Source organism: Lepisosteus platostomus, chromosome 14, assembly GCF_059453375.1.
Source record: "Lepisosteus platostomus isolate fLepPlt1 chromosome 14, fLepPlt1.hap1, whole genome shotgun sequence".
Taxonomy (NCBI): Eukaryota; Metazoa; Chordata; class Actinopteri; order Semionotiformes; family Lepisosteidae; genus Lepisosteus; species Lepisosteus platostomus.
In genome coordinates, this window is record NC_142624.1 from 26,921,930 (window position 1) to 26,936,981 (window position 15,052).

The window sequence follows — 15,052 nt, forward strand, 5'->3', positions numbered from 1 at the left end:
ACAATAGACAAAACACACAATGTTGCATAATCTAAAAGTGCTGTAATAGAAACTGCAAATCATCACTACATTAAGAGGACAAAAACAGAAGGATGCAAAACGTTTTCTAAAAATTAAATATATGGATTTATAATTTTTAGTTTTGCAGACATTGTTTTTAGATATTTCGGTTCATTTAGATGTAGATTTCACTACTCATTTCATGAGAAAATGTCAAGATCAATTCCCACACAAAAGCAATTTTCGTTATTATCCTCAGGTGAAATAATCCTACACTTACTTTTTATAAATACTGGTTTGGAAACAAATCATGAATAAAATGTTGGCAAATTAGATTCAAACATTAAGGATACCACAAAAAGACCTGGGTGAATGTAAAAGCAGGTTAATAAAGGTTAACTTCATCTTGAAAGTATATAACAAATGTAAAATGATGTAGATCCTTAACCTTATCCGCCCTTTCATTAGGAAGATGTCTTTGAGCAAAGTACTGCAGGGATCTGACATTTAGAATGATTGTCAGCCACAAAGAGTTTGCGTGTTTAAGCCTGCCTCATGGCTTCTGCACATATATTTCTCTGCTTCTATGAAGCCAAATTCAAACTGTACCTGTATTTTTAAGAACGTCCTAAAAAGTGGGAATGATTCAAAGCACTCATCCTATCAATGTATATGGTATATTTAGACAAATGCTATTATATAATAAAAGAGAGGCAGGTAACTTTTTCCTTCTGCGATACAATCGTGATTAATCTGATACTATGTTCGCAATGAAACTGATGCTTTTGTCATTTTATGTATATGTTTGTACAGATCAAGCTAAATGAAAGTACTTGAGACCTCCTAACTTGAAAGAGGGCAGCACAGTGATTGCGTTTTGGAAAAAAGCACCTTATTTGCAAAGGAGTGGTGTGTTTCAGTACAACCCACCCTGCTTGTGTAAACAAGGATAAGAAATTTCTTTCTAGCTATGACATAGAGGCCTTGTTCCCTAGGGCAGAGTAATGAGATGAGGTTTCCCAGTTTCTTTCCTCACTGGGAGCTGAGATTCACCTGGGAAAGAGACAGCATCTTGAAATAAAGAACCCCACCTCTGGGAGGAAACCAATGTACTAGGATAAAACCCACACAAACATATGTAGAACCTAGAAACCCCACAATGAGCAGCCATGACCGGAACTGACCTACCATGACATGACCACCATAAGATAGCAGGACTGACCACCATGCTATCCATGCTTTTATATAATGCTTTTGTAAAGTGGTTTTTTCAAAGTGCCTTTTTTCTAAATTTTAAAGCAATAATTGTAGAAATTTGGTTTGAGATTCCTGACCATACTGAATTTGCAATAGCTATACTTTATGAGTTACTCAAAAATATCAAAATCAGACAGGACAAACTCCTTTAGTCTTCGTCATCTTCATTGTAGATTATTTTTGTGAGCGTGTCGTCTTGGTTAACTAAAATGAAAACCAGGACTTTGATTAAATGAACACTGTATCTCTGTTATTCCGAGCGCACCACAAAACAATCCTATCAACCTGAAGGGTTGGTTTGGCAACAAGCTTGACTTTGACTTTGTCCGTAAACGATGGGTTGAAAAGCACTACCTGTGACACCTCTCATGAGGAAGGCCAGCAGTCAGCAAACTTGTCCAGATCACTGCCTAGCCAAAACTGTGTGCCCCAAGGAGGCAAAACTTTTTTTGATTTTTGTGAAACATTATCTAAAGTATTTGTTACTTTAATCTTTAAATGAAAGGAGAAATAACAACAAATGCTCTTGTTAACATACTTTAAATTGAGATGTCTCTACTCCCCATCTTAAACTGTGGTGGTGTGGTTGACAGAATGACCTACTGCTCCCGGTAAACTTGGTCTGGCATTTCAGTGAAAAAGATGCATCATTGGCGCCCCCTAACGCACTCATTATTAATAGCAAGACCCTCTGCACACCAGACGAACTTTTCATTGTTTTGATAAACAGATCTTTAGTTAGGAAATAATAATAATAATAATAATAATAATAATAATAATAATAATAATAATAATAATAATAAACTTTATTTTATATAGCGCCTTTAAAGGTGGCTTCTCAAAGTGCTTTACATGATGACAATTACAATAAATAAGAAGAGTATAACAATAAATAAGGAGAATACACAAGATAAGACACAATTACAATATATAGAGGAGACCGTGGATGGTGGTACTAAGAAGAGCAGAGGGGTGAAGAATGGAACCAGTTCAGTAAAGGCTTTTCTGAAGAAGAGGGTTTTGAGTCTGGATTTGAAGGAGTTTAGAGAAGGTGACTCTCTGATATCCTTGGGCAAAGAGTTCCAGAGCTTGGGGGCATAACAGGAAAAGGCCCTGTCACCCATACATTGTACAGTAGATGGGCTTGGGGGACAGTAAGGAGGGCAGAATTTGAAGAGCAGAGGTTGCGAGGTGGGGAGTAGGGCAATAATAGTTCAGACGGGTACTGAGGTGCCAAGCCATGCAGAGCCTTATAGGTGAGCATGAGGATTTTAAAGTCTACATGGAATTTGACCGGAAGCCAGTGCAAGGACTCCAGGACAGGAGTAATGTGAACACTTGCAGGAAAGCGTCTTCATTTATTAATCTGTTGTAATTCTTTTGTTTCAAGCTACGGTTTAAGATGCACTAGCTTTACCGAACATTTCCAAAAGCAGCTACCGGCTTTGGGCACAAGTCAGTGCAGTTTGAAATTACAATTAACTGATAATGTGTAGAGTAAGTTGAACTATCCATTTTCTTATCTTGAGGGTATTTTCAGCAGTATGAATCTTTTCTGCAAGATGCTTGCGTTCTGTTGTTAAGCACCATCTTTTTTTATTGATTATTCTTTTCATTCTCTGATTTGTCTCTTATTGGGTAAGCCTTTCGGCCAAGCTGTTGGTGAAATGAGAATCACTTCTCAATTGACATCTGGATAAATAAAAGTTTGTTATTATTTATCAATTTCTTTTAAAGGTCACCCTGCTCTTTAAGGAAGATGTCTGTCCGATTAGGCCATTGTTAATCTTTAGATTTCTAACAGAAAACATAATTTATTATTTCATTTTTTCAGAGCTACTTCTGTAAGGAGAACAAGAAACTATAATAACTCATTGAAAAAACTGACCTACTATCGTTTCCCAACTTATGTCTTTCAGTTGACTATTTTAAATTCAGTGCACATCTAGTAGGTAACTGTACATCTGTAGGTAGATTTACGGAATGAATTAAAGTAAACCTATCGAATTCAGCTACAAAACCTTGTTTTTATTTGAACCTTTGTATTGACACTTCACCTGATTTACTAAATGAAAAGTTGAATATCCCAGATTTAAAAAAACAGCTGTCTCTTTTCAGTTTTTGCTATTGGAGGCCTGAGAATTGTGATGTTTGTAAAGGATCTGTTCTTTTAGTGGATCTGTGGGACTCCTTGGAGAGTTAAAGTTCCTCTATTTAAATTTCATTTAACTATTTGACTTTCAGTAAACGTCTATATTTAAAGTTTTAGTATAGAGTTTATATTTTTAAATAAGCAGTTTGATATTACATAAGTGATTGTATAAATTATCGGGACAATTCACTTAATAAATCCATGGACATACTGTATTCCAGATTTGCTGCTTATTCTTCTTTTTATATTTAGGTCTATGACAAACACTGAGTATTGGATTTAGGTCTAAAAGACTGAATACTTAAAGGTGTACTTTTCATTTAAAAAGTATTTATGCCAATATTGCTTTACAATCGCTTGGTTTAAGAACTATAAATTGAAAGGTGTCATTTGAAACTATATTCCGACTCTTTGCCTGTGTGTCCTGCAGGCGGTGTGAATTTGACAAATGCATCATAATTTTAAAACCACTTTCCCTGTTTGTAAATGCACACCTCTTGTTAAAAGGGTTTCGGGGCTTCAGAAGAGTGCTACTAATTTTGTGCTATCGAAAAGACTCTGCACAAACGCACCCCATTTATAAGTACGTAATGTAAAAAAAAAATAGTCGCTCTCTTTGGCCAGACAGCGCGGAGGTCTATGGGACTTGTAGTTTTTAATCGAACTTTACATTCGTTAACCTACATTAGCAAATCTAATTTAAAATAAATATAAAGTGTGTCTCGTGCTTTGATTTACCAAGCACACACTTTTCCTTTACAGTTTTTTTAGACACACAAACATTTACCCCCCCTTCTCTTGCACAAGTACGTCTCTAGCTAATACAGAACGCAGGACGTCAACACGTCCCTCCATTTTGCCCTTTTTTTGCTCGAGCGGCCAAACTCCCACGTGAGCCGAGCATGCTCAGTGCGCAGGGCCCGTACGTCAGCTCGTCCGCGCTTGCTCAGTTTGGCCGAGCTCCCGCTCTATATATAAGAGCCGCCGGCTCCGTCCCGTTCCACCTTCAGCCATTTTAGCCATGTTGGGCGCTGTAGGACGCTGCTGTACCGGGGCACTCCAGGCTCTGAAGCCTGGGGTCAACCCCTTAAAAGTCTTCAGTGGAACTCCAGCAGCTCTTTACTCTCGTAAGTCAACCTGGATTGCACGCTTTTTGTAATAAAAACGTCCTTAGTGGATATTCCGGTGGCGCTATTAAACGAAGCACAGGGCAGGGCAGTGTCATCATGTCTGCATGCTGATAGTACCTTGTCTTCAGCAGGCCTGTGCAGTATTAAGTAAAGATGCCGTTTTCGGTGCTCACGTACGAGTATGAATCTGAAATGTCTCGAAAGTTCGTAAAAACATCCGTGTAATAATCCGTATCCAGTTGGGGTCGTTTTGTAGGCGGGTTGTGGTCTGAAAATCCCAATGACCTTTATTTGTCATAAGCAGCCTCTGCGCTAGAGGTCTAGGCCCGATTGATGAAGTCTACGTTGTTGTTTTTTTTGCCATGTTTCCACAGTACGACTTTCTCATGCACAATAGCCCCTTGGCATGGATAAACATTTTCAGATTTAGATTCTTGTTTTTGATATTTTTGTGGGTGGCAGTAGGGAGGAGGTAGGTAGATTGGAGTGCAGATATTCCTAGCTATCCGCAACAGTCCACGGCACGCTTTTATTTTTCACCCTGTTTTCTGCCACCGGTTTGCATGCAACTTGAATTTTGTGATCTTCTGCGTCTAGTGAATCGTGTGCCCCGCTTGGATGTCACCTTTATTGTTAAAGCTACCTGATAGTTCCCTTATGTTTTGGTAGCGGAATGCACTGTATACCCTTTTCCAGCGTGAATTTATTTGTATTTTAGTGATTGTCTTGATTTTTTTTTTGGCAGTTTGAATCCCTGTATGTCGAGGACGTTTTGTCCTTCAACCTTAAACTCCAGGAAGTTCACCGTCATTGACGGGAGGTTTCTAAGGAATCGGAGTTCAGTGTTGCAGCGTGACGAGTCTGATACTTGTAGACACTGGTCACATTCATCTCTTAAAAAAAATAATTTTAGAATATAACGTCCTTTAAACTCTTAATCGTGGATACGGCCTGCGCTGTTACGGTTTTTCACGGTTAAGGTGGCTGAAGACCTGTGGCATTGTTGTACATGTCCGCATAAGAGCCTTTGCCAGATTTCAATTATACTTGGCTTGGTGCTGTACTATTTGGCCATGGTAACGGTGAACTATGCATGTCCACAGGCCGAAACTATGCTGCTCAGGCTTCTCCATCAGCCAAGCCTGTGACGGCCAATGGCCGCATCGTGGCAGTCATCGGTGCCGTTGTGGACGTCCAGTTCGATGAGGGCCTGCCTCCCATCCTCAACGCGCTGGAGGTCGCTGGCCGTGACACCAGGCTGGTGCTGGAGGTGGCACAGCATCTGGGTAAGTTTGCATTTTGTGCCCATGCTTCAGGATGATAATACCAGGGGACAAACCCCCTTAGCTCATGCAGTGTTGGTCATACAGCTAGTGGATTAAGCTGAAAAGGTGGCCTGGCTGTCTTGCAGTTGAGCATTGCCTGTTTCTCTACAGGGGAGAGTACTGTGCGTACCATTGCCATGGATGGCACTGAAGGCTTGGTACGTGGACAGAAAGTCATTGACACAGGGGCACCAATAAGGATTCCAGTCGGTCCGGAAACCCTGGGCAGAATTATGAATGTCATTGGCGAGCCCATTGATGAGCGAGGACCAATCAGCACTAAGCAGTAAGTACTCCTTGTGGTTGCTTGTACTCCCTCCTTGTTCACGCAGATGGATTAATAAAACTTGGCTTGCCTGATGACTATAGCTCTTCCCCCTCGCATCAAGTTTGCTTCGTTTTTCAGGACTGCTCCCATCCACGCAGAAGCCCCTGAATTCACAGACATGAGTGTGGAGCAAGAAATCCTGGTCACTGGTATTAAGGTTGTTGACCTGCTTGCCCCTTATGCCAAGGGTGGTAAGATCGGTAAGTTAAAATGTCTGTCAGAAGAATGACCCTGAACAAGGGCTAGCTCTCTTCAGACTCTAGGTATAATGCTAAACATTGGTCAAATTTACTACTATATTCTAGTTATTGCACTAGATGCAAGGGCACATAATAAAATGATATGCTGCAAATGGATAAGTGATCAAATGGAGTTGAAAATGAAGATTGTTTAGTGCTGGTTTCACGCTAAATATCTCTTAGGTTGCTTAAAAATACGTTGTTTAAAGCTTATTTGCACTCTGGCTCTACCATTGGCTTAAACCTCAGTGATACATTAATCTTTTTTTTCCAGTTTTACACATTGCATGATTTAGGAGTCATTTTGAATAATATATAGGAGCTAATTTTAATGTACACTGAAAACGGTGTGTAACAAGTTTTATATGAAGCATGGTTTATGGCTAGCATCTAAAACCTGCCAACAACAAAGTGTTTTGCACCTCTGTGAATATTTTGATCAGTCACAATTTAAAAAAGTGGCACTTGGGTGTAATTGTGATTAGCGTTTAGGTGTATAATTACTTTCATCAATTGCTGCAGTTGTCATGCCGTTCAGTGTCTGAAGTGGCAGTTTACATTTGACCTGCTCTTTTAAGGATCATCCTTAAAATTAGAATGCACTTCATATTTGACTCTGCCTTCTGTGTTTTAATGCTTTTCATAATAGGCTCGCTGAAGGGATTATTTCTACTTAATACTTTTAAATTTCATGATTTATAATTTGTAATGTCCACAGGAATGGATGGAATACATGTGGTCACTAACCTTTTCTTTCTCAGGTCTGTTTGGAGGAGCAGGTGTTGGCAAAACTGTGCTCATTATGGAGCTGATCAATAATGTGGCCAAGGCCCATGGTGGTTACTCTGTGTTCGCTGGGGTGGGAGAGCGCACCCGTGAGGGAAATGATTTGTACCATGAAATGATTGAGTCCGGTGTCATCAACCTGAAGGACACCACTTCAAAGGTAAAACATTTGTAGGAATTTTTCTAGTTTTGCTAATGGCAGTGTGCAAGTCTTGTCATTTTTTTTTTAATTACAAATCTTAAATTTGACTTTCACGTCTTAACGGACATTGTGGTTGGGTTGACTTCAGGTGGCGCTGGTGTACGGACAGATGAACGAACCCCCAGGTGCCCGTGCCAGAGTTGCCCTGACTGGTCTTACTGTTGCCGAGTATTTCCGTGATCAGGAAGGACAGGATGTGCTGCTTTTCATTGACAACATCTTCAGATTCACTCAGGCTGGTTCAGAGGTCAGTTTGCTGGACTGGAAGTGGTCATGGGGCAGGTTGACGCATCTGGAGACATTCTGGTAGATGTAGTGTAGGCGTTAAATAAGTGAAGCTGTATTGTTTTTAACCTTTTAAAATCCAGACCCTTTTTGTAAGTCAGGATGGAATTGGATTCTTTTAGGCTCTTTCCAAAATATGATGAGGTTGTAGTTTAAGAACCACAATTCCATAGGAAAAATTGTTCAGAAATGCATCAGTTATGTTTCCCTACCTGTATAAATTTGCTTCCAGTTTAAATGTGTATTGACCATGGATGGGGTACAAGTGTTTCATAAACTTGAGTGCACTGGATATAATCCCCTCACTGATTTCTTGTTCCCGTCTTTCATCATTAGGTGTCTGCCCTGCTGGGGCGTATTCCATCTGCTGTAGGTTACCAGCCAACCCTGGCCACTGACATGGGTACCATGCAGGAGAGAATCACCACCACCAAAAAGGGTTCCATTACTTCAGTACAGGTATGGACAACCAAAAACCTGTCGGATATTGCACAGCCCCAATGTATAATGTATTCTGCAGCTTCAATTCAAACTTTGTCCCTTAGGGGAAATATGTTTTACGGCACAAACACAACACAATGACAAACATCACCATAAAGGGAAGAGTATACAGTAGTGTTACAGGATGATGCTTTTGGCTGTCTTAGTCACCCTCTATAAAGGATACTTAAGTTGATTTGATTATTTTGCCACTTATATTCAGTAACTTACCCAGCCTATTACAATTCCCAGTACTTATGTTGCCAAACCAGCAAGTGAAGCAGTATGTTAAGACTCTTTCAATGAATGATCTTGGAATCTCTTGTTTCATTGTCAAGGCTATCTATGTGCCTGCTGATGATTTGACTGATCCTGCTCCCGCCACCACTTTTGCTCACTTGGATGCCACCACTGTGCTGTCCCGTGCTATTGCTGAGCTGGGCATCTACCCAGCTGTGGATCCCCTGGACTCCACATCCAGAATCATGGACCCCAACATTGTAGGCGCAGAGCACTATGATGTTGCCCGTGGTGTGCAGAAGATCCTTCAGGTAAAAGTCTTCATTACAGTTTAAAGAACTGCTGCCGAGGAGCCATGTGTGCAAATGCTTTTGTTTTTCAGGGAACTTCCAAACCCTTTTTGAATAAGGAACCTGTTTTTTTTTTTTAGAACATTCAGCATTTGGCATTAAAAAGTCAACCATGCAGTATTCCCTAGTGAGTGTTACTTAAGCAGTTTTCACAATGGGTTGGAGGAGTGGTTTGATTGAGACCATGTGGAATGAGGGAATTATTTTGATACACTGATCTTAAGGGTGCAGTGTGTTTAATGACCCTTAAAGGGGAACTGCAATGCTTTTTTTATATTTTGGAGTCAAAAGTGTAAAACCTCCAATTTACATCACCAAATAAATGAAATTATTGGTTATGTACAGCGCCATGTGCTGCGATTCAGAGTGAGGGAACAAAACTTCTGTTGATGTTGTGGCCTGATTACATTAACAAGCAGGCTTGTGAATATCTCTTAATTGAAATCCAATAAAATTGAGAGTTTGCCAAAAACTGTGTGCAGATCACGTAGGGACATATTGGTGAAATGTTTGCCCCACAGCCTGTACTTATTCGCTCATACATTACCTCAGTCATTATAATGACTAGTGAGCAGGAAGAGCCACTTCACGTCGCAACTGGTGGGAACTTAAGCTTTCACCCATGGCGAAATCGGGGTTTGCAACAATGTTGTGACTTGCAGTACTTTCACAAAGTTCACAATTTTGTGCTTAATTTGGAATTTGTAAAATGTTTCTATACTTTTAGAGAATGTTTCTTACTGAGATTTAATAACCAGTCTGAGAAATTGAGACTGCAGTTCTCCTTTAAATTGGGTGTGAAACTTGCAAGTATGCAATAGTGTGACAATATTTTAAATATTTTTATTGCAGGATTATAAATCCCTTCAGGATATTATTGCCATCTTGGGTATGGATGAGCTGTCTGAGGAAGATAAGCTGACTGTGGCTCGCGCTCGCAAGATTCAGCGTTTCCTGTCGCAGCCATTCCAGGTTGCTGAAGTGTTCACTGGTCACTTGGGAAAGCTGGTACCCCTCAAAGAGACCATCAAAGGGTTCAAGAGTATTCTTGCAGGTAATATTTATTAAGCAACACTTTAGACCATGTCAAGTTAACTGGAATGTCTCTTAAAGCCCAGACTCAATAGGAGTAGGTAAAGAGTGACTACATTCTGAACACTGAAGCTTTAAATTTGTTATATTTAATAAGCTGGATTCTCAGATGGCATTCTTTACATGTAATTCTGATTTTGTTTTATAGGTGAATATGATGGCTTGCCTGAGCAGGCATTTTACATGGTTGGCCCCATTGAAGAGGTAGTCCAGAAAGCAGAGAAACTGGCTGAAGAACATTCATAAATGATGTGAAGGGGAGATATGTTCACAGAGGAGCACTTGATTCATAACGTTTAACATTCAAAACCTGTATCTGATGTCGTGTCATCTTCCAAGAAAAGTCATTTCTATTTAATGTTTCCATGTTAATGGGAATGGTGGAGATGGAAATAAAATCTCTTGTTGTAAACATTGCTTAGTTTTTGTTTGCTTCTAGACACACAAGGTTCTTTAACAGTCCTATGCCGATTCCCCAATTGACCTGCTTAATGGATGCAAAACTCAGCTTATAGTAGATGGGGAGCTTTGGTCAACACTATTACTAGCTTGATAACAATATTGAAAATGAGGGTGTTCTAGTTGAGCTCTACATGCATTATATGGTACTCTTTTACCCAATACAGACGAGCCTTGGAATAATTAGTTATGGTTTATTAAAAAAGTAGTTAAACATGCATGGGTAGAAGTACACTAAATGCAGTTGATGGTAGCTTTAACCAATCATGTGGCGTAGTTTGGCATTTAATTCCTTTTCCTTTGCAAGAAGGTCACTGCTGTGTTTTTTATAGGCCTCAAAATCCTAGAAAACAATTGGGGAACACTGTTGAGCATACGAAGAAAAATAAAAAATAGGTGATGGTCTTCAGCTTGACTTTTTTCAGTCTTGGTTCACAAGAACTATAGCTGGCAGAGGAGTCCCTTGGAACAATTTGCATGATTTAAATGGTAGCGTTCAACTGTTGCATAATTCCAGACGTTTCATTAAGCAGGACAATTGTTTTTGGTTTTTCCCCCAAAGTTTCAACGCACCTTCTTTAGGTCATTGTATGACTGTTCCGATTCATCAAGACAGCGCTGAAGATCTTGAACCTTCAGGTTTGCCTCCACAGCTGCTGCTTCTTTCTCAAACCTTTAAAACAAGTTAAAATGATTTAATGGCAACCCATTTCAGCTATGTTTTCAAGCATGTGCATTCTTACCTCCATATCAATAATATAATAAAATGCTGTGCACTGACCGTTCTTCTGCAGTTGCTCTTGCTTTTTCTGCTTCCTCTCTCTTTTCCTCTAACTCTTGAATCTCTTTCTGTTTATCCTATAAGAGAATAGGGGATATTCATCCATCCTTTAGTCCTGAAGCTGAAAGCTTAATTTCTGTTTGTTACTTGTATAAAAAATAAGTGTATTTAAATTCAGACTCCTTTATCTTTTATAAGAGGTGCAGTTATAAAAATAAGGTTTCATCTCAATTTTAATTACCTGTATTATTCTTCCTCTTTGCATTGAAAGATCCAGTAGCTCATCTTTCTCCTTGACTAGAGCCTCCAATTTCTGCTGCAGCTGGGATTCTTCCAATGCATCCTTCTCCATTGCTCTTCTGAGTTGCAAGTCTAGTTCTACAATAAGAAAACAGTGCATCTTAGACTAAGAGAATTATGCCTAAGGAGAAAAGCAATCCGTTACCAAAGAGCACTGTGATAGAGACATCAGAATAGACATTTTAATATCATTTACAGCCAATTGAGGTCTGCAGTTTCTCTCTGCTCTAGTTTGGCATATCTGAAAAGTAAAATATGATGTAAACTGTCTCACAATGACAAAAACCTAAGATCTACTACAATAAGCAACTTACTGTGAGTCTAGTATAATACAAGCAACTGTTCTTTGCTCATAGACCCCAAACTAATGAATACTTACCAGTGCACATTTCCACAGCATCTTTTAATTGTTTCTGCGTATCCTGTAATTCACCCTGTAAAGATGCTTCTTTAGTCTGATGGGTTATGATCAGTTCTTTCAATTTGGTCTGGAATCCATTTGTCTTTTCCCTGTTAAAGACAGAAAACCCTTAAAATCATAGCAGTGTAAAAAGCAGCAACAGAAAATGTACAGTATCTTTCCCTATAACAATAACTGAACTACCGAGCCTGAACAACTGGCATTCTCTAAACGGGAAATGATACACTACAATGGGTGAGGAAGATACATTTCTCTTGCGTGGAATTTGGGTTATGCTCACTTATATTCAGCCTCTAGGATCTTGTGCTGTTCTGCAAGGTCTTTTAATTCCTGGGTAAGCTGCAAAATGACTTCCTCTTTCTCCTGGAGCTCTTTACAGAAGAGGTTTTCATTCTCCTGCTGAAGCCTCTCGTTCTCCTCCTTCAGCTCTGCGTTTTGTCTTTTGTACTCGTCTTTGAAGTTGATTAACTCCTGGTGGTTGGCCGCCAAATCCAAGAACCTCTGCTCCAGCTGGGACGATCGCTTCCTCTCGTTTTCCAGCTCCTTGTGCACGTCCTCTCTCAGGGTCTCCAGCTCACTGTTGATCCTCTCCAGCGCCTGGCACCGCAGCAGCATTTCATCGGCTCTCTGCTTTAAAATGCAGATCAGGCTGGATTGCTCGTCAATTCTGGATCTCAGCAGAGCACTTTCCGTCTTGTCGTCCTGGGAAAGACCCCGAAGCTTCTCCAGAGCTGTGTGCACGTCATCCATTTCCTATGCAGAAACAGGACACATATACTTAATGTCACAAATGAAAGACTAGGTTCTTCCACCTCATGTTTGATGTTCAGTTGGTTTATGCGTCTGTATAGATTCGTCTCGTACTATATATACACACGAAGTAGAAAACAGAAAGGAAAAGGCAAAACTTTAGGCGTGACAGCACGCGTAAAAACAAACGTGGCACCAAAAATGGACAGTTCCCCAGATGCAACCCCGTCGTATTTTAAATTTACCAATTAAAAAAAAAATGTGATGGATCAAGTAGCGTAAGCAGATGGTGTCAAAAGATTCGTCTTTATAGGCCTGCATTCGTCATGTGGTGTTGCGTATACATTTAACAGTCAACTCCCTTAAGTATCCACTTTATAAAACAAACATTGCTTATAAATAATGTCCTTGTCGGTGCTTGAAATACAATATGTCCCTAGGGTAAATATTGTAAAAAAAAAAAACCGACACCAATATCTTTAGATCAGCACAGGAGAAATGAAAAAAAAAAACTTCCCTTTGTATTCCATTTAGATACATTTTACGCATACGTATCTTTTGCATATGCCACATATCTCTTATAACCTGAACATAGCTCTAGTCGTGTTCCTTCACTAGCGCCTTACATTGCTGCTGCAATTGCGAATACGCATTAACTCGCAAAAATCATTTAAAAAATACTGGTGCGGAGATCATATTGGCAAACATAACGGACAAAAGCTAGAAAACGGGTGTGGACCGTGGATGACATGACGTAATTTCTAACCTGCTTCGTGTCGGTGATCATCTTCTTAAGGTCTCTGGGAGTTCGGTGGGGAGATGCCATGTTGATTTTCCCCCTGTAAACACCCCTCGGATACAGATGCTGCTACAAAATCACTGCTGCCCAGCTCGCCTGTTGATCCGTCGACGATCCGTTTGCACTGCAGGTTACAATACAAAGCTTCGCCTGTTGCCACTAGAAACAATCATACGGCGGCCTCGCTGGGACAATATTGGCTGTCACTCTGCCTTTTTGTCCTTTGTAAACAGTGTTCCCACATACACATCAACTGCAGCTACTGCCTTTAAAAATTAATACAATAACCGATGGTACAGGGGGGAAATTGTGACGCCAGACATGTCCCATCACGTTGGATTCTGCAGTTCCTGCAAAGAACATTTGAAGATACAGAGAACCGACATGTTTTAAAATCTGAAAATCTGAAAAAAGAAAGAAACAATCCTTGTTTTGGTGTTCTGGTAGTTGCATTTAATGAATATCCTCAAATGAGAAGGAGTTGGGTGAACTGATTTCCAAGGTTGTTAAAACACTGCGGCAAGTTAGGCCACAAGGTGGGGCTATAGCTCTGCAGTTCTTTGTGGAAAGCGCAGTTTTCTTACGGGTTGCTAATATGTTGTTATTTCTAATCAGGAACTGGTGTAACGTGATGTGACCGTACACTACAGTAATGACAAATTTGGCGTATTGTATGATCCATGTTTTACTTGTGGTCAATTTTTGTTATTACTTGAGCGTGAAATCAATAGCAGGCGATGGGGACATTCTTCGGTTTGGAATAAGCTGGCTGCAATATTTTTTTATCCCCTTTTAACGGTTTACAAAATGTATACTGATCGTAATAGTTGAACCAATTCCCACACGGTTCCTGATTTTTTTTTGTGGGGGGTAGCTTGGGGATATAGGAGGTGGGCAAAATACTAACGGATTCTTATCCTTCAAGACTCCTCAGGAATTCTTTATTTTTCTAGTGAAAGGAGCTCTGCAGGGCTCTGATGGATTCCTGAAGGAGTATTATAGGGTATTTGGAGTTGCAGGAAACCCGCAGGAGTTCGGTCTAAAACGTATTTTAGAAAATCCGCACGATATCGTGTGCAGATGCAATTTTCACGCATGTATTGAATCGGTGAATCTGAGTAAAAAGAACCAATTAAAAAGTAAACAATAAACAATTATTTTTTTCCTAAAGTTTTTAACTCACCTAAATTTGGAGCAAATCTTACAAGCAATGACTTCAGAATGGAAAAAAAAAACAATTTTAGGACTGAAATGATATACATATTTAATGAAGAAATAATTTATTAAAACAACTAACTGGTTAAGGTAAACAGCAATGCTGAAATTAACGAAGTTTTATGACTGATGGCATGTACTCTAAAGTATTGACTTAACATTTATTATCTGTGTTTAATGTGCAATACACCCACTTATTGTACACATTTCTAGAAAATACCTTATCACAGCAACAGAAAGGTGCAAAGTTTTTAAACAAAGGTGTTTTGTTTTTACCTACAGTAGATGGCAAAACAAGAAGCTGTTGAAGAATTTTTAACCCATTTCTCAGCTTTGAAACTGATGATTAAGCAGATCAAGCACCATAAATTCTGCCAGTTGTAAGTGACCTTAGAACACCTGGTTTAAAAGAGTGGGAAGAAAATCCTGGTTAATAAAATGTCATTTATGTTTAACGCATT

At 39.6% G+C, this 15,052-nt stretch overlaps 2 protein-coding genes across 2 annotated transcripts; one reads left to right on the forward strand and one right to left on the reverse strand.

Moving 5' to 3' along the window:
- The first annotated feature begins 4,377 nt into the window (after positions 1-4,377).
- Positions 4,378-10,278, forward strand: atp5f1b (ATP synthase F1 subunit beta). The gene is made up of 10 exons (XM_088605378.1): positions 4,378-4,536; positions 5,643-5,825; positions 5,976-6,150; positions 6,271-6,392; positions 7,193-7,377; positions 7,508-7,666; positions 8,041-8,163; positions 8,523-8,735; positions 9,627-9,828; positions 10,015-10,278. Exons 1-10 carry the CDS (start codon positions 4,431-4,433, stop codon positions 10,110-10,112), a joined length of 1,566 nt encoding a protein of 521 aa, XP_088461504.1. The 5' UTR covers positions 4,378-4,430; the 3' UTR covers positions 10,113-10,278.
- Positions 9,940-13,805, reverse strand: ccdc89 (coiled-coil domain containing 89). The gene is made up of 7 exons (XM_088605380.1): positions 13,344-13,805; positions 12,108-12,580; positions 11,786-11,916; positions 11,348-11,484; positions 11,107-11,183; positions 10,899-10,998; positions 9,940-10,668 (listed from the first exon to the last, which is right to left on the reverse strand). Exons 1-7 carry the CDS (start codon positions 13,401-13,403, stop codon positions 10,582-10,584), a joined length of 1,065 nt encoding a protein of 354 aa, XP_088461506.1. The 5' UTR covers positions 13,404-13,805; the 3' UTR covers positions 9,940-10,581.
- Between the last annotated feature and the right edge of the window lie 1,247 nt (positions 13,806-15,052).